Raw genomic sequence first — 21,910 nt, 5'->3', positions numbered from 1 at the left:
TGATCAAAACTGAAAATCTGAACATCTAAACATGTTTAGAGTGGATTAATTTTCCCTCATCTTATTTGGCAAAAGTACAACTACATGTTGTGAATAGCCTGAGATATTTAGGTCACATCACCAGGAATGATCTCTGTGGTGCTGAGGATGTTGTAAATTGCATGCACAAGCAAAATGAATGGTTCACAAATGACATATGTGTAAAAATGATGTCAAAATAGCTCTTTTAGAGCCAATTTACACAACACATTTATGTTGGAGTTGAAATAAATCAAAGAAATTAAAACCTTGAGTGATATATAAAGATGAATACTGCATTTTACTCAAACTTCCAAAATGGACAGGTTTGCAGCTAGTAATGTTATTGCTATTCATGCTGTGTTTAGGAATGTCATGTATAAATATGTTTCAATTAACTGTGTTGAAAAATGTCGTTGAATTGACATAAGACATCTCATTTGGTTTTAGAATAACTGGAACAAATTTGGAACAGATATTACTATCTGATAGCTCTTCCTTGAAGTTATTGCTTCGTATCAGCACTGGAAAACATAACCTGGCATCCAGTCTTGATGATCGTCACTTCCAATAAATATGGTAACCACAGAAGTAGGGGAGTGACGACTAAACATCCCCCAGAGACTGCAGGTGTATGCTGCGGTGATGGAAATGTTGAAACAGCAGGCAATGATGGCAAGGCAGCAGAAGCACTGACACATCAGAGGGAGAGATGGGATATTTGCTAAACTGCTAAACAGTGAGGGTGTGTTTAGTATATGATATGAAGAGAGGCATACATGTAAGTCTGTATGACACTCTCTAACTGAAGTTACCTGCCTCAATAAGTTCACAGGGTTTGTTCCACTTGTGTTATAATATTGTATCTTTGTGTTTTTGCCAAGGAGGCAGAACAGGTCATCAACCAATTGGAAGGTTTGTGGTTTGATCCCTGCCTGCTCCACTCTGCTTGTCAAATATCCTTGGGCAAGTTACTAATCCCAAGTTGTTCTCCAATGCATCCATTGGAGAGAGAATGTTAGATAGAAAGCCCTTAAGAATAGAATAAAGTGCTTGCATGAATGTGTGAATGAGGCATAAATCCCTTTGAGTGCTCAAGTAAAGTAGAAAAGTGCTGTATAAAAACCAGTCCATTTGCTTTGTTGTGGTCTGCTGGGAGAGCAGCACCAGACCTGGTGACAACAATAGACAGGAAGAAAAAAAAGATCAGGATGGCTGACTCTGTGATTGGCTGCAAATTGGACGTATTTAACCTCCTAAGACCCAAACTCTTCCACGACATGCATTTTTAATTTCTCTTTGACATTTGGGTATATTGGGGCCCGATGAATGTAAAAGCAAAGAATTACCAGAGTTTGTTTTGTTTGTTTTTTTTACCTTATTTTTGTTTTTAAGAAAAATAAGAGCCACATATGAGGATATTTGTTTAACATTTTGATAGAACAGTAGCAGTATAATGCCCTTGTAAGTGGATATCAGGCCCATGTAGAGCAAAATTGAGTATTTTGGTCGAAATAACCCAAAATGTGATGTCCACATATGTGGACTTCAGGTCCTAGAAGATTAAATTGGTAAAGAGGGGGGTAAGCAAAACATTTATCCATTATGACCTCATCAGAACACTAGCAGATTTAAACCTAGGGTCTTCTTCTGTATCACTGGGTTTCACAAGTATGTGGGAACAATAAGCACTGACTGTGCAGAGACTTGTACAAATAAGATCACTATAACGTAGATTGAGAAAGAAACATAATCTTTTCAGATGTCGTTCATCTGAAGAACCAGCATTTAATCTATTCATTTTCAACCAAGTTTTGGTTCATAAACTTCATAAAGGGACATATTTTAAAAGGCCATAATTGACTAACTAGATTTAGCACAGAAAACACTGCCCATGGGTGACTGATGCTTGGGGGTGGATAGATGACTATTATACCAGATGCTAGGGTTAGAACAACTGAGATTAAACACTAAACACTAATGTATGTGATGAATGATGGTGTTTGACAGCTGCAGTAAATCTCAGCTGTATTTTAAATTCCACACCTCTTAGCTGATTGTGTTTCTGAAAAGCACATTTTTCTTACTGGGGCTGACAGCAAGTTAATCCTCTACCTTCTTATTCAAGTTTGTTTAATAGTGTTGAAAAAGAACAGCGTTGTCCGTACTAAGCTTTTAATTACAACCATTTTAAAACAGTCACTACCGGAAGGTAGGGAAGGAGTGAGGGAGGGAAGCTAGGACACTATATAGTAGGTTGACTGGAATATAAATCCTTTTCCCTCCCTGACATCGTGTAGGTACAAAAATGAGATAAGAGCTTAGCGTGCATAATGCGTGAACACGGAGGATTTACGCACATCTTCGTTGTGAATTCTCAGGTTTGCGTCATTTCGAAAGACGGATAAAAAATAAATAAATAAAAGCAGAGCAGTAAAGATAACCAAATCGTGTCCCTGCTGTTTATCATCGAGGCGCGGATACGTGTTTAAAATGAAGCTTCGCTTGTTTGATGCGCATCGGGTTTTTGGTCTGCAAATATCTGTCTTGTTCTAAAATCTTACGGGTAAATTCGGACAAATTTAGAATTTTAAAGACAAAAAGGGCCACAATTCTTTCTTTTTAATTATCAAAGTGCTTTTAACATATCGATAAAAGAAGAAACGTGCTCTATTAGGTACGGAGTATAGAAATGGGCGTTGAACTCCTGTATTTGCTTGAAACATGAGCTAGAGTAAAAGCTTCGCTCCATCGGCAAGCGCCGAAAGCTTAGGTACATCTGCTGCATGACCTACAGCCCCAAATCTGCTCCTCATATCGTAGACTGCAGCGCACTCAGCGGTGCGCATAACAGCTTTATGTGACAATAACTCTAAGTGAACTGTTTCTGGAGCCTAGAGACTTCACAAAAACTGGAAAGGACCGGTGAGGAGAGACTGTGGGAGTTCTTCTGCAATGCAACCATCGAGTGACCAAAATGAAAAAAGAAAAAAAAAAAGTCAATCTCGCGTTATGCGTGTGTCAAAAGACTGCGCATCAGTTGCTGGAGGCGATACCTTCTCTGTTTTTGAGTCCCACATAAAAGGTCACATACACGCGAAGAGGTATGTATAGGTGAGCAAAGAGAGAAACAACGAGAATGATTCTCGCCAGGCGCACAAACTAGAGTGCATTCTCTGATGCGTCCCCCTCCACCTGACCATTTCCTGCACACTAGTTTGATAAACCAAATCTCACCCATATCAGACAGAATTTCAGAAAAAAAGTTCCAGATAATTCATTGATGAATTGTTTTTTTTTTAAATATACCCACAACTCACCTGATATACAAACAATAAAATTAGCTTGAAGAATGATCAGTATCTCCCAAATTATATCCATTCTCTGTCTTCATTCCACGTACATTACGCACCAGCATAAAAAACAAACAAATCAGAAAACGAAGCTTTTTCAGATGCTCTGTGCCTTTACGTCGGATCCTGCTGTACCTCTTCCACTGGGTATTTTCCTTGCCACGCACATAACAGGCGATTAAAGCCTTAGGAATAAACACTGCACGTTCCCACCAGATTCCAAAGATGGGTAAAAAGAAAGAGAAAAGCCAAACTGTAGCGATCCTTCGTCAGTTCACTGTATTATTACTCCAGTGCGCCATGGAACGGCCACATCCTTCCATCCATCCGGTGCTGTTTCACACAGCGGACATCCCCTTATTACCACGTAAAATCGCATATGATCGCTTCAGGAAATTCTGTGTATCGGGCGTAAAATACAGGGGGAAAGCCTGCGTTAATGACTGGTGGGACAGCGGTGGGATCCGTGTAACACCTGGAGACGCCTCACAACTCTGTGAACTCGCATCGCCAGGTGCTGAGCTTCCGATCGAGACTTCTCCCCGTCACCGCAAGGGACCAGTGCCAAGTTTAACCCAATAACATCAAGACTTCCGGCAACAGTTCACAAAATAAAAGTACTCGCTTATCGGCGCTTGTGCATTTTCATGCATGCACACAGAACTTAATCAAGGTGTTGGAAATCTGAAAATGTGAGGACAAAATACATTTCTATAAAACAGGCACCCGTAAGTTTACGATGACAGCATTCCAGCATAATTAGTGCAAATTTATAACATATACATGATAATTAAGTAATTTGTAAGTAATAAGTAATTTGTTAACAGCTGACCTAGATTTAATTCCTACCATAAGCTTTTTTCCTCTGTGCGTTGCTCTTGTAGTTATTTTTTGATTTACTCATAATCCGATAATTTCCAATAACGTTACACGTGAATATGTTCAACTCTGCTTTCCAAAGACACAGAAATTTATGGGCATACCAGTGAAATAAATGACTGTGTGGGAGTTCATATCACTCTTTATAGCCTATTTGTTTCATTTTCGATGCACTCTGAGGTCATAGCAAATTAGAACAAACATCCTAATGAGTGATTTTGCAGAACTACGTTCTATGTATAGAGTTGCTAATTATTTGGCATTATTGCAGGCAAACCAGCCTATGAAATGGATGAAACACATCGTGACTGGGTTTCCGCTCTACACAAGGGGCACTCCGAAATCCCTGCTTCGAACATACCACCATGCTAATCAGATTACTTCTTTCATGTGAGGGTGAAGAGGTGACCCTTCTGGATAAGATGGTGAAGGTTTGCTGCGTTTTGGTGAACAGTGTGGTAGTAAAACCAGGGCAAAATGAAACTTGCTCTTGTTAAATATTCTTAAGTCTTGTACTGTATAAATAGCGGTAATTTTTCAAAAGATACAGTAAATTAAGTAGTGTTAGTAGTGGATGATATCATGTAAACGCTGTCATGATTTTGTATAAACATTTTGTCATTTGTAAACTATAAATGACATGGATTCTGCATTATAACTGATATGTTCTATAAAGTGGTTTTAATAAAAAAATAAAAAAGGCAAAAATTAGTTTGTTTCTTTATTCAACTTTTGAACAGTGAAAAAAACAAACAAAAAAACCCAAAAAAACCTTTTGAACAGTGGTACTCAGTACGTATTCAGTAAATGCAAATTATTTACATGGCAGTGCACTTCAGGCATACATCTAGACCCCCTAGATCAGGGGTCAGCAACCTTTAAGACCCAAAGAGCCATTTGGACCCAGTTTCCACGCAAAAGAAAACACTGGGAGCCGCAAAGCCGTAATGTTTTGGTTTTTTTTGATTCAGGATTATGTGTATGATGAGCTGTTGACACAGCCTGAAGCTGGATCATGTGCACACACAGAAAACACTAACACACAGAACTCAGAAATTAGAACAGCCATTTCTACTACTCAAACACTTTTGCATTTGTTGTTTATATATTGATCAGATTTATATTTTGATTTCTCTTAGATTAAGAATAAAATGCTTTGTAAGTAGGAAAAAGAGAAAAATTAATAATAATTTTCTATCACATATGTTTTGATTTTAAGACATTTGAGCCTCTCAGCTGTGATGTAGAGGGGCTGGGGGTGGGACTTGGAAAATTTGTTTGGTGTTTTGTGGTGCTTGTGTCAGACATGGTGCTTGTGAAGTCCCTCTATAATCTGCACAAAGAGACTGTATGTATTGACATGACATTTTAATGTGTTCTCTCTGTTTTTACATATGACCTCAAGAAGCAACCCCGGAACAGATCAAAAGTAAAATTGTTTTTTGGACTGTTGGGTGGATACATTCCCTCTGGCTGACATCCACCATTGTCTGTAAGATTTGGCTATTTTCTGTAGGCAGATAACATGCCACATGGTTGCAGCTATGCTGTGTTGGAATTCTTTGTGTTTCAATAAACCCACTGTGTTTAAAGGATAATGTAATGACTTACGTTTTTAAAACAGATTTTGCCCGCAGGCACCCCTAGATCCTTTATGTTTGTGACAAAGCTAACTGCCAGAGACCAAATGCTATGGTGAAGAGTAAAATTTGCCACTGTTAGGTGTGGCTGTGTGCAGGCAGGAATAGGACCCAAGGTGCAGACTCCGGAGACAGACGTGAACTCAAAAAGGCTTTACTTTGGTACTCAAAAATATAACATAACTGAAAAAAAACTCAAAACAAACTTAAACTGGAGGAATGACAGAACACACAGCTAGGAAAACGGTAGATTGCGACACGGACACAGAGAAACACAGGGCTTAAATACACAGAGGGAGCAATCAGGGAATGGGTAACAGGAGGGAAACACAGCTGGGGCAAATCAGAACTGACGAGACCAAAGAAGCATAAACTGAACACACTGAGAAAAGACAGAGACCTTCAAAGTAAAACAGGAAACACATAACAGACTGAACAAAGACACAGACTCACATGCAGGCACTACAAAGGGCACAGAGACGTGGGAACAGGGCAGACACAAACACTGACTGAACACGAGGATATAGGAACTTAAGATACACATAGACGCGAACTAGACAAGGGGATGCAGGTGATAGGGGAGACAGAGCAACTAAAGACGACAGAGACATAAGCCATAAGACGGAACTCAAAGAAACCAAAAACTAGGAAGTATAAATAATATCAAAAACTCAAAAACCCTGGGTCGACGACCCAGGCATCCTAACAGCCACAGACCACAGCCACAGTCCAGTGTGTGACAAACAATGGCACAACAACAACAACTCACAATGACTGTTTACGTTTTTCTTTTCTTTTCATTTAATTCTTTTTTCTACTTTTTGTCATCAAATTGATTGAGAAAAACTGTAACTGAAAACAACTGAACAACTGATGATGAATGCAAATATATTTCTCTCTTTGCGCCTCATTATCTGTGCAGGCTCAGAATATAACTACAAGTCTCAAAGGTCAAAAGGTTCTCCTTAAACAGTGAAAGCTTAGTAATGGCCGAAATATCAGGCACATTTTTGGCCTCTTCTGTTTGTGTAACCGTGGATGCAGTTTAGAAATTTCACCACTAGATGGAGACGTTGTCAAAGGCACATACCTTTTGACAAAGCATTTTTCTTTGTTAAAAAGTTAGACAAAGCAAATTCTGATCTGATTTGTTCCGTCTCATCAGAGGCAGAAGATAAACCATCTACAGCTAAAAAATAAATAGTCAGCTGCGCCAGATTGGACAGAGCCCTGGGCCTACAAGACTGAGGATCCCCCACTCCCCGGAATGTGCCCGACCGAGCCACAGGTGCCAGGCAGCCCCCGTGAGTGAGCCAGTACATACCTGAACACAGGGGACGAGGGCATCAGCCACCGGCAGGGAGTTTGGTGAAAAAGAAACGATAGCATGCTCCATGTACTTTTTGCATAGACTTCCAAATAATAGTCAAGAAGCCCAGTCTTTTAGTTACCTATAAATACTGTAGGTACTGTGAGGGTTCAACTGAAATAAGTCTTCCCACCAAGACTTGGGGGGCTGACTTGGAAAGTGGCAAGATCGAAGATGCACAGTGCCTTATTTGAAAAATGAGGAACAAATGATACGAGGGCAAATCGTACAAAGAAGACAGGTCACTAAAGCTGAGAAAAATGTTATCTTTAAAGATAAGGTATTAAGTGGATTTTTTTGTTACACATATTGTGTTAGCCCTGCGATAAACTGGCAGCCTTAAAACCCAAGGTATCTAATCAAAATGTAAGTAATAATTATAAAATGGGAAAGCAGAAATAAATGTGACATGAATGTAAATGTGTTAGCTGACATAGAGGACAGCTACATTGCAGTCTGAAAAACCTTTGTTGTCAAGTTTGCAGGTATATCAGCACGAGACATTCTTACATAGAAGAGTCTGTTAAAGTCTCTAACTCAGTGAATCATTATTGGTCCAGTCTGTTTGGATAAATTTAGTAAGTTGATGTATGTCCATTTATTGACACTTTTTCTTAATTGCTTATCCAGTTCAGGATCACAGTGGAGCTGCAGCTGGATATGTTCATTAAATAAACCTTACAAAAGTTAACAATAAACCTGCATCCATGTACGTTGTTGTCCACAGGATGAGAAAATCAAACTGGAAGACTGTGGAACATGTTAATAAATGTTTGTGTTTATGCCTGTGTCTTTCACAGGAGGCGCTGGAAGGTTTCCCTAATAGTTCCTGGTGAATCAAAGCAGAACCATAAAGGTTGCTGGACTACATGATGGCCTTACCCCTGAGCAGTCATCCTGTTAAAGGAGGAACCAGTTAGAAGCTGTTTTCAAAGTAGCTGAGCAGATTTCATCTCAAGTAAGCGATTAACTGTTTGTTCATCTGTTCTGCCACTTAAAGAGCATTTAAGGACGTCTTTCGAGTGTCCAGTTGAATTAATTCTACTGGCTCTCATGGTCATTTGTTATTATAGACATATGTTTCATGTTCATCCAGCTATTTAGTAAATTCTATTTAGTAATATCCGTCAGCTATAAAATGTAATATAAATATAAAAATATCTAAATATCTCCTGCCCTTTATATTTTAATGATGTAAGTCTGTTATTGTGTTTCATTAGAATTCCTCACATATCAATGAGATACAGTACAGTACTGTACAGTACAATCCTACTGACGCAGCAGAGGGATAACGACGGCCATTCAACATCGTTACACGACATATTCGAGCTGCATGATGCAGACAAAGTGACTAAATCACCTTTTATGTGGTTTATTGTCTTCAAACCAGCAGACAAAGCTGATGGCAGAAGATGTCGGAGAAGAACTTCAGGCAGTGTACTGAAAAGGTATTTTTTTCTTGTTATCAAAAGACATTTGGAGTGGCAGCTTCTACAACTGGTTGCACTAAAGTAAAGCTTTACAATCTAAGAAATCACAGTGTTGATATTCAGCACAAAGAGAAAAGCTACTTGTTTGAATTTATTTACAATCATCCATCCATCCATCCATCTTCATCCGCTTTATCCGAGGCCGGGTCGCGGGGGCAGCAGCCTAAGCAAAGAGGCCCAGACCTCCCTCTCCCCAGCCACCTCCTCCAGCTTATCCGGGGGAACACCAAGGAGTTCCCAGGCCAGCAGAGAGATATAATCTCTCCAGCGTGTCCTGGGTCTGCCCCGGGGCCTCCTCCCGGTGGGACATGCCTGGAACACCTCACCCAGGAGGCGCCCAGGGGGCATCCTTGTCAGATGCCCGAACCACCTCAGCTGGCTCCTTTCGATGTGGAGCAGCAGCTGCTCTACTCTGAGCCCCTCCCGGATGGCCGAACCTCTCACCCTATCTCTAAGGGAGAGGCCAGCCACCCTTTGGAGGAAGCTCATTTCTGCCGCTTGTATCCGCGATCTCGTTCTTTCGGTCACTACCCACAGCTCGTGGCCATAGGTAAGGGTAGGGACGTAGATCGACCGGTAAATTGAGAGCTTCGCTTTTACACTCAGCTCCCTCTTCACCACGACGGACCGGTGCAGCGTCTGCATTACTGCAGCTGCAGCCCCAATCCGTCTGTCGATCTCCGGCTCCCTTCTCCCTCGCGAACAAGACCCCGAGATACTTGAACTCCTCCACTTGGGGCAGGAACTCATCCCTGACCCGGAGTGGGCACTCCACCCTTTTCCGGCTGAGAACCATAGCCTCAGATTTGGAGGTGCTGATTGTCATTCCCGCTGCTTCACACTCGGCTGCGAACCGAGCTGGAGGCCCTCACCCGATGAAGCCAACAGAACCACATCATCTGCAAAAATCAGAGATGAGATTCTGAGGCCACCAAAGTGAAAGCCCTCCGCCACTTGGCTGCGCCTAGAAATCCTGTCCATAAAAATTATGAACAGAACTGGAGACAAAGGGCAGCCCTGGCGGAGCCCATCACCCACCGGGAACGAGTCCGACTTATTGCCGGCAATGCGAACCAAGCTCTTGCAACGGTTGTATAGAGATCGAATGGCCCGTAGCAATGGGCCAGACACCCCATACTCCCGCAACACCTCCCACAGGACACCCCGAGGGACACGGTCGAATGCCTTCTCCAAGTCCACAAAACACATGTAGACTGGTTGGGCAAACTCCCATGCACCCTCAAGTATCCTCGAGAGGATAAAGAGCTGGTCCAGTGTTCCGCGACCAGGACGAAAACCACATTGTTCCTCCTGTATCCGAGGTTCGACTAGCGGACGAACTCTCCTTTCCAGCACCCTGGCATAGACTTTCCCAGGGAGGCTGAGGAGTGTGATCCCTCTGTAGTTGGAACACACCCTCCGGTCCCCTTTCTTAAAGATGGGGACCACCATCCCGGTCTGCCAGTCCACAGGTACTGCCCCTGATCTCCACGCAACATTGCAGAGGCGTGTCAACCAGGACAGCCCTACAACGTCCAGAGCCTTCAGGAACTCGGGGCGGACCTCATCAACACCAGGGGCTCTGCCACCAAGGAGTTGTTTAACTGCCTCAGTGACCTCGCCCCCGGAAATTGGCGGGTCATTCCCCTCATCCCCAGACTCTGCTTCTTCCTCGGAAGACGTTTCAGTGGGATTAAGGAGGTCCTCGAAGTATTCCTTCCACCGCCTGACAATTTTCTCAGTCGATGTCAGCAGCGCTCCGCCAGCACTATACACAGTGCAGGTAGAGCACCGCTTTCCCCTCCTGAGACGCCTGACGGTTTGCCAGAATCTCTTCGAGGCAGTCCGAAAGTCTTTTTCCATGGCCTCTCCGAACTCCTCCCACGCCCGAGTTTTTGCTTCAGCCACTGCCTGAGCCGCATTCCGCTTGGCCTGAAGATCTCGCGGACTGGGGCCTCTGCTAGACGTTCCCAGCACACCCTCACTACGCGTTTAGGTGCACCAGGTCTGTCCAGCGTCCTCCCCTGCCACCTGATATGATTTACAATCATAGTTTTTAAAAATTCTGACTGTAAACAGCTTTTACAGCTGTGATATTGTTTGACACTCGATATCAGGTGATCGGGTTTAATTTAAAGGTTTCTGTGTCCCAATGAGCCATTTACACTGACCAGTGTCAGTTTAATTGTAACACATTCATTATTTAGATTCAACAAAGAAATAACTGAATGTAAAAAATGGCAGCCCTCAGGCCAGGTTTATAGAGATATATGCATGCATTATGAAATTTATGTATCCCAGATAATTGTTATTCATCTAGTCATGGCATACCCACCCCTTCCTCCCCAGTTAACTGCAACCCAAAAGAACTAGTGGGGCTATTTACACACAACCAGTGTGGGGTAAAAAGAGCCACCAAAAAGCTGTCAGCCACAGATGTGCTAGAAGAATTAGAAACTCTACTTATGGAGAAACTTTCTAAGTCTAACAGGGGACAGGTACTCCTGCCCAAATAACATGATATAACCCCACATACAGCCCAGCCATAAAATGAACCAAGTCATTTAGTTAAAGACAGCATGGGACCAAATGCATGTAACCAGCCTGCACCAACCTGGCATTTCTTCCTCCTGAATTAAATTAATGAATGGATGAAAGTTAAATGACTACAAACCTAAAGCCACTAGTTCCCACACTGGAGCTCCCTGATACTGTGTGTTAACCGTATTTAGCTTGTATCAACAGTTGTAACAGGCTAAGCCACCTGATACACTGCATTGAATGATTGTTCCTGTCTTAATGATTTCAGCTGACTGGTTTCAGCTCAGATGTTCTGCTTTTTCCTTTCAGTAGATCAAAGCAGCTCGTGCTGCTTCTGCTTCCAATTTAATGGCAAGAAGAAGAAGAAGAAGGATAAGAATGCTTCAGCGAAGTGGCATTGATGGTCTCGGTGAACAGTCATGGTCACACACTGCATGTGGTTTTAAAAGCAACATGTCTGTTCACCACAACAATCGAGATGTGTAATATTAGTGCAGCTACGGTTTGTTCTTTGATCACTTAGACCAAAAAAGTGTTGTTTTCAGATTCTTTCTTTAAATCTATAAAGCACCTGCTCATTTTTTATTATAATCACTTTCACATAAAACTTAGTTTTTCCTTTATGATCTTTTAATACTTACAGTACACTGTACATGTCTACATTAGAGACATTTCTGATACCTGTTTCTGTTGACTCAGAATTGTGAAATGTTGAGAAAAGGAGAAAAACAATGATTTCTAAGAAAATAAACCTTGATGGAAACATACAGAATGCGTTTCTGACGATTACATGCATTTGAATGGGGAACTCGCCCGAAACAAAGTATAGGTTTTCATTATGTGAATAACTTTAACATCTTAGCTCAAACAGCTGCAAAACCTTTTTGCCCAGCACAAGGAAATTGAATTCTATAAGATGAAGCCATAAACATGTGTATCCGAGTCTTCTATCAAAAGTTACAGCTATATATATGAAGTTGTGCAAAAACGCTTTCTTTCGCCAAGACAGTGCTTTTCTGACGATTACATGTTTGCCCAGCACGGGGATATGGAATTCTATAAGATGAAGCCATAAACATGTGTGTCTGAGTCGTCTATCAAAAGTTACACCGATTTCAATGGGGAACTCGCATGAAACAAAGTATAGGTTTTCATTATGTGAATAACTTTAACATCTTAGCTCAAACAACTGCAAAACCTTTTTGCCCAGCACGGGGATATTGAATTCTATAAGATAAAGCCATAAATATGTATTTCTGAGTCTTCTATCAAAAGTTACAGCTGTCTTTATGAAGACCATGAAAAACGCTTTATTTCACCATGTTAGTGCGTTTCTCGCTATTACATGCATTTGAATGGAGTTCTCGCCCGACACAAAGTATAGGTTTTCATTATGTGAATAACTTGAAAATCTTAGCTCACACAGCTGCAAAACCTTTTTGCCCAGCACGGGGATATTGAATTCTATAAGATGAAGCCATAAATATGTATTTCTGAGTCTTCTATGAAAAGTTACAGCTGTCTTTATGAAGACCATGAAAAACGCTTTATTTCACCATGTTAGTGCGTTTCTCGCTATTACATGCATTTGAATGGAGTTCTCGCCCGACACAAAGTATAGGTTTTCATTATGTGAATAACTTGATAATCTTAGCTCCTACAGCTGCAAAACCTTTTTGCCCAGCACGGGGATATTGAATTCTATAAGATGAAGCCATAAATATGTGTGTCTGAGTCGTCTATCAAAAGTTACAGCTGTCTTTATGAAGACCATGAAAAACCCTTTATATCACCACGTTAGTGCTTTTCTCGCTATTACATGCATTTGAATGGAGTTCTCGCCCTACACAAAGTATAGGTTTTCATTATGTGAATAACTTTAACATCTTAGCTCAAACAGCTGCAAAACTTGTTTGCCCAGCACGGGGAAATTGAATTCTATAAGATGAAGCCATAAACATGTGTGTCTGAGTCGTCTATCAAAAGTTACACCGATTTATATGAAGTTGTGCAAAAACGCTTTATTTCGCCAAGACAGTGCGTTGCTGACGATTACATGCATTTGAAAGGGGAACTCGCACGAAACAAAGTATAGGTTTTCATTATGTGAATAACTTGAAAAGCTTAGCTCACACAGCTGCAAAACCTTTTTGCCCAGCACGGGGATATTGAATTCTATAAGATGAAGCCATAAATATGTATTTCTGAGTCTTCTATGAAAAGTTACAGCTGTCTTTATGAAGACCATGAAAAACGCTTTATTTCACCATGTTAGTGCGTTTCTCGCTATTACATGCATTTGAATGGAGTTCTCGCCCGACACAAAGTATAGGTTTTCATTATGTGAATAATTTTAACATCTTAGCTCAAACAGCTGCAAAACCTTTTTGCCCAGCACAAGGAAATTGAATTCTATAAGATGAAGCCATAAACATGTGTATCCGAGTCATCTATCAAAAGTTACAGCTATACATATGAAGTTGTGCAAAAACGCTTTCTTTCGCCAAGACAGTGCTTTTCTGACGATTACATGCATTTGAATGGGGAACTCGCCTGAAACAAAGTATAGGTTTTCATTATGTGAATAACTTTAACATCTTAGCTCAAACAGCTGCAAAACTTGTTTGCCCAGCACGGGGAAATTGAATTCTATAAGATGAAGCCATAAACATGTGTATCCGAGTCTTCTATCAAAAGTTACACCGATTTATATGAAGTTGTGCAACAACGCTTTATTTCGCCAAGCCAGTGCGTTTCTGACGATTACATGCATATGAATGGGGAACTCACACGAAACAAAGTATAGGTTTTCATTATGTGAATAACTTGAAAATCTTAGCTCACACAAATGCAAAACCTTTTTGCCCAGCACGGGGATATTGAATTCTATAAGATGAAGCCATAAATATGTATTTCTGAGTCTTCTATCAAAAGTTACAGCTATCTTTATGAAGACCATGAAAAACGCTTTATTTCACCATGTTAGTGCGTTTCTCGCTATTACATGCATTTGAATGGAGTTCTCGCCCGACACAAAGTATAGGTTTTCATTATGTGAATAATTTTAACATCTTAGCTCAAACAGCTGCAAAACCTGTTTGCCCAGCACGGGGATATTGAATTCTATAAGATAAAGCCATGAATACGTATATCTGAGTCGTCTATCAAAAGTTACACCGATTTATATGAAGTTGTGCAAAAACGCTTTATTTCGCCAAGACAGTGCGTTTCTGACGATTACATGCATTTGAATGGGGAACTCGCACGAAACAAAGTATAGGTTTTCATTATGTGAATAACTTGAAAATCTTAGCTCAAACAGCTGCAAAACCTTTTTGCCCAGCACAAGGAAATTGAATTCTATAAGATGAAGCCATGAACATGTGTGTCTGAGTCATCTATCAAAAGTTACACCGATTTATATGAAGTTGTGCAAAAACACTTTATTTCGCCAAGACAGTGCGTTTCTGACGATTACATGCATTTGAATGGGGAACTCGCCTGAAACAAAGTATAGGTTTTCATTATGTGAATAACTTTAACATCTTAGCTCAAACAACTGCAAAACCTGTTTGCCCAGCACGGGGATATTGAATTCTAAAAGATAAAGCCATGAATACGTATGTCTGAGTCATCTATCAAAAGTTACACCGATTTATATGAAGTTGTGCAAAAACGCTTTATTTCGCCAAGACAGTGCGTTTCTGACGATTACATGCATTTGAATGGGGAACTCGCACGAAACAAAGTATAGGTTTTCATTATGTGAATAACTTGAAAATCTTAGCTCAAACAGCTGCAAAACTTGTTTGCCCAGCACAAGGAAATTGAATTCTATAAGATGAAACCATAAACATGTGTATCCGAGTCGTCTATCAAAAGTTACACCGATTTATATGACGTTGTGCAAAAACGCTTTATTTCGCCAAGACAGTGCGTTTCTGACGATTACATGCATTTGAATGGGGAACTCGCACGAAACAAAGTATAGGTTTTCATTTTGTGAATAACTTGAAAATCTTAGCTCAAACAGCTGCAAAACCTGTTTGCCCAGCACGGGGATATTGAATTCTATAAGATGAAGCCATAAATGTGTATTTCTGAGTCATCTATCAAAAGTTACACCGATTTATATGAAGTTGTGCAACAACGCTTTATTTCGCCAAGACAGTGCGTTTCTGACGATTACATGCATTTGAATGGGGAACTCGCCTGAAACAAAGTATAGGTTTTCATTATGTGAATAAGTTTGACATCTTAGCTCAAACAACTGCAAAACCTGTTTGCCCAGGACGGGGATATTGAATTCTATAATTTAAAGCCACGAATACGTATATCTGAGTCTTCTATCAAAAGTTACAGCTGTCTTCATGAAGACCATGAAAAACGCTTTATTTCACCACTTTGGTGCGTTTCTCGCTATTACATGCATTTAAATGGAGTTCTCGCCCGACACAAAGTATAGGTTTTCATTATGTGAATAACTTTGACATCTTAGCTCAAACAGCTGCAAAACCTGTTTGCCCAGCACGGGGATATTGAATTCTATAATTTAAAGCCACGAATACGTACATCTGAATCTTCTATCAAAAGTTACACCGATTTATATGAAGTTGTGCAAAAACGCTTTATTTCGCCAAGACAGTGCGTTTCTGACGATTACATGCATTTGAATGGGGAACTCGCCTGAAACAAAGTATAGGTTTTCATTATGTGAATAACTTTAACATCTTAGCTCAAACAGCTGCAGAACTTGTTTGCCCAGCACGGGGAAATTGAATTCTACAGGATGAAGCCATAAACATGTGTGTCTGAGTCTTCTATCAAAAGTTACACCGATTTATATGAAGTTGTGCAAAAACGCTTTATTTCACCAAGACAGTGCGTTTCTGACGATTACATGCATTTGAATGGGGAACTCGCACGAAACAAAGTATAGGTTTTCATTTTGTGAATAACTTTAACATCTTAGCTCAAACAGCTGCAAAACCTGTTTGCCCAGCACGGGGATATTGAATTCTATAAGATGAAGCCATAAATGTGTATTTCTGAGTCTTCTATCAAAAGTTACAGCTGTCTTTATGAAGACCATGAAAAACGCTTTATTTCACCACGTTAGTGCGTTTCTCGCTATTACATGCATTTGAATGGAGTTCTCGCCCTACACAAAGTATAGGTTTTCATTATGGGAATAACCTTAACATCTTAGCTCAAACAGCTGCAAAACTTGTTTGCCCAGCACGGGGAAATTGAATTCTACAGGATGAAGCCATAAACATGTGTGTCTGAGTCATCTATCAAAAGTTACACCGATTTATATGAAGTTGTGCAAAAACGCTTTATTTCGCCAAGACAGTCCTTTTCTGACGATTACATGCATTTGAATGGGGAACTCGCCTGAAACAAAGTATAGGTTTTCATTATGTGAATAACTTTAACATCTTAGCTCACACAGCTGCAAAACCTGTTTGCCCAGCACGGGGATATTGAATTCTATAAGATAAAGCCATGAATACGTATATCTGAGTCGTCTATCAAAAGTTACACCGAATTATATGAAGTTGTGCAAAAACGCTTTATTTCACCAAGACACTGCGTTTCTGACGATTACATGCATTTGAATGGGGAACTCGCACGAAACAAAGTATAGGTTTTCATTATGTGAATAACTTGAAAATCTTAGCTCAAACAGCTGCAAAACCTTTTTGCCCAGCACGGGGATATTGAATTCTATAAGATGAAGCCATAAATATGCATTTCTGAGTCTTCTATCAAAAGTTACAGCTGTCTTTATGAAGACCATGAAAAACGCTTTATTTCACCACCTTAGTGCGTTTCTCGCTATTACATGCATTTGAATGGAGTTCTCGCACGAAACAAAGTATAGGTTTTCATTATGTGAATAACTTTAACATCTTAGCTCAAACAGCTGCAAAACCTTTTTGCCCAGCACGAGGAAATTGAATTCCATAAGATGAAGCCATAAACATGTGTGTCTGAGTCGTCTATCAAAAGTTACACCGATTTATATGACGTTGTGCAAAAACGCTTTATTTCTCCAAGACAGTTCGTTTCTGACGATTACATGCATTTGAATGGGGAACTCGCAGGAAACAAAGTATAGGTTTTCATTATGTGAATAACTTGATAATCTTAGCTCCTACAGCTGCAAAACCTTTTTGCCCAGCACGGGGATATTGAAATCTATAAGATGAAGCCATAAACATGTGTGTCTGAGTCATCTATCAAAAGTTACACCGATTTATATGACGTTGTGCAAAAACGCTTTATTTCGCCAAGACAGTTCGTTTCTGACGATTACATGCATTTGAATGGGGAACTAGCACGAAACAAATTATAGGTTTTCATTATGTGAATAACTTGAAAATCTTAGCTCAAACAGCTGCAAAACCTTTTTGCCCAGCACAAGGAAATTGAATTCTATAAGATGAAGCCATAAACATGTGTATCCGAGTCTTCTATCAAAAGTTACAGCTATATATATGAAGTTGTGCAAAAACGCTTTATTTCGCCAAGACAGTGCTTTTCTGACGATTACATGCATTTGAATGGGGAACTCGCCTGAAACAAAGTATAGGTTTTCATTATGTGAATAACTTTAACATCTTAGCTCAAACAGCTGCAAAACCTTTTTGCCCAGCACGAGGAAATTGAATTCCATAAGATGAAGCCATAAACATGTGTGTCTGAGTCGTCTATCAAAAGTTACACCGATTTATATGACGTTGTGCAAAAACGCTTTATTTCTCCAAGACAGTGCGTTTCTGACGATTACATGCATTTGAATGGGGAACTCGACCGAAACAAAGTATAGGTTTTCATTATGTAAATAACTTGGAAATCTTAGCTCAAACAGCTTCAAAACCTGTTTTCCCAGCACGGGGACCTTGAGTTCTGTAAGATGAAGCCATAAACATGTTTGTCTGAGTCTTCTATCAAAAGTTACAGCTATTTATATGAAGTTGTACAAAAACGCTTTCTGTCGCCAAGACAGTGCGTTTCTCACTGTTACATGCATTTGAATGGGGAACTCGACCGAAACAAAGTATAGGTTTTCATTATGTGAATAAATTGGAAATCTTAGCTCAAACAGCTGCAAAACCTGTTTTCCCAGCACGGGGACCTTGAGTTCTATAAGATGAAGCCATAAACATGTGTATCCGAGTCTTCTATCAAAAGTTACACCGATTTATATGAAGTTGTGCAACAACGCTTTATTTCGCCAAGACAGTGCGTATCTGACGATTACATGCATTTGAATGGGGAACTCGCCTGAAACAAAGTATAGGTTTTCATTATGTGAATAACTTTAACATCTTAGCTCAAACAGCTGCAGAACTTGTTTGCCCAGCACGGGGAAATTGAATTCTACAGGATGAAGCCATAAACATGTGTGTCTGAGTCGTCTATCAAAAGTTACACCGATTTATATGAAGTTGTGCAAAAACGCTTTATTTCACCAAGACAGTGCGTTTCTGACGATTACATGCATTTGAATGGGGAACTCGCACGAAACAAAGTATAGGTTTTCATTTTGTGAATAACTTTAAAATCTTAGCTCAAACAGCTGCAAAACCTGTTTGCCCAGCACGGGGATATTGAATTCTATAAGATGAAGCCATAAATGTGTATTTCTGAGTCTTCTATCAAAAGTTACAGCTGTCTTTATGAAGACCATGAAAAACGCTTTATTTCACCACGTTAGTGCGTTTCTCGCTATTACATGCATTTGAATGGAGTTCTCGCCCTACACAAAGTATAGGTTTTCATTATGGGAATAACCTTAACATCTTAGCTCAAACAGCTGCAAAACTTGTTTGCCCAGCACGGGGAAATTGAATTCTACAGGATGAAGCCATAAACATGTGTGTCTGAGTCATCTATCAAAAGTTACACCGATTTATATGAAGTTGTGCAAAAACGCTTTATTTCGCCAAGACAGTGCTTTTCTGACGATTACATGCATTTGAATGGGGAACTCGCCTGAAACAAAGTATAGGTTTTCATTATGTGAATAACTTTAACATCTTAGCTCACACAGCTGCAAAACCTGTTTGCCCAGCACGGGGATATTGAATTCTATAAGATAAAGCCATGAATACGTATATCTGAGTCGTCTATCAAAAGTTACACCGAATTATATGAAGTTGTGCAAAAACGCTTTATTTCACCAAGACACTGCGTTTCTGACGATTACATGCATTTGAATGGGGAACTCGCACGAAACAAAGTATAGGTTTTCATTATGTGAATAACTTGAAAATCTTAGCTCAAACAGCTGCAAAACCTTTTTGCCCAGCACGGGGATATTGAATTCTATAAGATGAAGCCATAAATATGCATTTCTGAGTCTTCTATCAAAAGTTACAGCTGTCTTTATGAAGACCATGAAAAACGCTTTATTTCACCACCTTAGTGCGTTTCTCGCTATTACATGCATTTGAATGGAGTTCTCGCACGAAACAAAGTATAGGTTTTCATTATGTGAATAACTTGATAATCTTAGCTCCTACAGCTGCAAAACCTTTTTGCCCAGCACGGGGATATTGAAATCTATAAGATGAAGCCATAAACATGTGTGTCTGAGTCATCTATCAAAAGTTACACCGATTTATATGACGTTGTGCAAAAACGCTTTATTTCGCCAAGACAGTTCGTTTCTGACGATTACATGCATTTGAATGGGGAACTAGCACGAAACAAATTATAGGTTTTCATTATGTGAATAACTTTAACATCTTAGCTCAAACAGCTGCAAAACCTTTTTGCCCAGCACAAGGAAATTGAATTCTATAAGATGAAGCCATAAACATGTGTATCCGAGTCTTCTATCAAAAGTTACAGCTATATATATGAAGTTGTGCAAAAACGCTTTATTTCGCCAAGACAGTGCTTTTCTGACGATTACATGCATTTGAATGGGGAACTCGCCTGAAACAAAGTATAGGTTTTCATTATGTGAATAACTTTAACATCTTAGCTCAAACAGCTGCAAAACCTTTTTGCCCAGCACGAGGAAATTGAATTCCATAAGATGAAGCCATAAACATGTGTGTCTGAGTCGTCTATCAAAAGTTACACCGATTTATATGACGTTGTGCAAAAACGCTTTATTTCTCCAAGACAGTGCGTTTCTGACGATTACATGCATTTGAATGGGGAACTCGACCGAAACAAAGTATAGGTTTTCATTATGTAAATAACTTGGAAATCTTAGCTCAAACAGCTTCAAAACCTGTTTTCCCAGCACGGGGACCTTGAGTTCTGTAAGATGAAGCCATAAACATGTTTGTCTGAGTCTTCTATCAAAAGTTACAGCTATTTATATGAAGTTGTACAAAAACGCTTTCTGTCGCCAAGACAGTGCGTTTCTCACTGTTACATGCATTTGAATGGGGAACTCGACCGAAACAAAGTATAGGTTTTCATTATGTGAATAACTTGGAAATCTTAGCTCAAACAGCTGCAAAACCTGTTTTCCCAGCACGGGGACCTTGAGTTCTATAAGATAAAGCCATAAACATGTGTATCCGAGTCTTCTATCAAAAGTTACAGCTATTTATATGAAGTTGTACAAAAACGCTTTATTTCGCCAAGACAGTGCGTTTCTCACTGTTATATGCATTTGAATGGGGAACTCGCCCTACACAAAGTATAGGTTTTCATTATGTGAATAACTTTAACATCTTAGCTCAAACAGCTGCAAAACCTTTTTGCCCAGCACAAGGAAATTGAATTCTATAAGATGAAGCCATAAACATGTGTATCCGAGTCTTCTATCAAAAGTTACACCGATTTATATGAAGTTGTGCAACAACGCTTTATTTCGCCAAGACAGTGCGTATCTGACGATTACATGCATTTGAATGGGGAACTCGCCTGAAACAAAGTATAGGTTTTCATTATGTGAATAACTTTAACATCTTAGCTCAAACAGCTGCAGAACTTGTTTGCCCAGCACGGGGAAATTGAATTCTACAGGATGAAGCCATAAACATGTGTGTCTGAGTCGTCTATCAAAAGTTACACCGATTTATATGAAGTTGTGCAAAAACGCTTTATTTCACCAAGACAGTGCGTTTCTGACGATTACATGCATTTGAATGGGGAACTCGCACGAAACAAAGTATAGGTTTTCATTTTGTGAATAACTTTAAAATCTTAGCTCAAACAGCTGCAAAACCTGTTTGCCCAGCACGGGGATATTGAATTCTATAAGATGAAGCCATAAATGTGTATTTCTGAGTCTTCTATCAAAAGTTACAGCTGTCTTTATGAAGACCATGAAAAACGCTTTATTTCACCACGTTAGTGCGTTTCTCGCTATTACATGCATTTGAATGGAGTTCTCGCCCTACACAAAGTATAGGTTTTCATTATGGGAATAACCTTAACATCTTAGCTCAAACAGCTGCAAAACTTGTTTGCCCAGCACGGGGAAATTGAATTCTACAGGATGAAGCCATAAACATGTGTGTCTGAGTCATCTATCAAAAGTTACACCGATTTATATGAAGTTGTGCAAAAACGCTTTATTTCGCCAAGACAGTTGTTTCTGACGATTACATGCATTTGAATGGGGAACTCGCACGAAACAAA

At 39.9% G+C, this 21,910-nt stretch overlaps 1 protein-coding gene across 1 annotated transcript in view; it reads right to left on the bottom strand.

Moving 5' to 3' along the window:
- ca10a (carbonic anhydrase 10 (inactive)a) overlaps positions 1-3,399 on the bottom strand; it is a 332,797-nt gene extending 329,398 nt beyond the window's left edge. Inside the window, exon 1 of the mRNA XM_085360340.1 lies at positions 3,339-3,399. Within this exon, the coding sequence (XP_085216466.1) occupies positions 3,339-3,399 (61 nt within the window). The remainder of the gene's footprint in view (positions 1-3,338) is intronic.
- Positions 3,400-21,910: the final 18,511 nt, after the last annotated feature.

This window comes from Diplotaxodon limnothrissa, linkage group LG8, assembly GCF_057381915.1.
Source record: "Diplotaxodon limnothrissa isolate DT_005_m linkage group LG8, D_limnothrissa_male_GT1.1, whole genome shotgun sequence".
Taxonomy (NCBI): domain Eukaryota; kingdom Metazoa; phylum Chordata; class Actinopteri; order Cichliformes; family Cichlidae; genus Diplotaxodon; species Diplotaxodon limnothrissa.
This window is presented reverse-complemented; position numbering and strand designations above follow the sequence as displayed.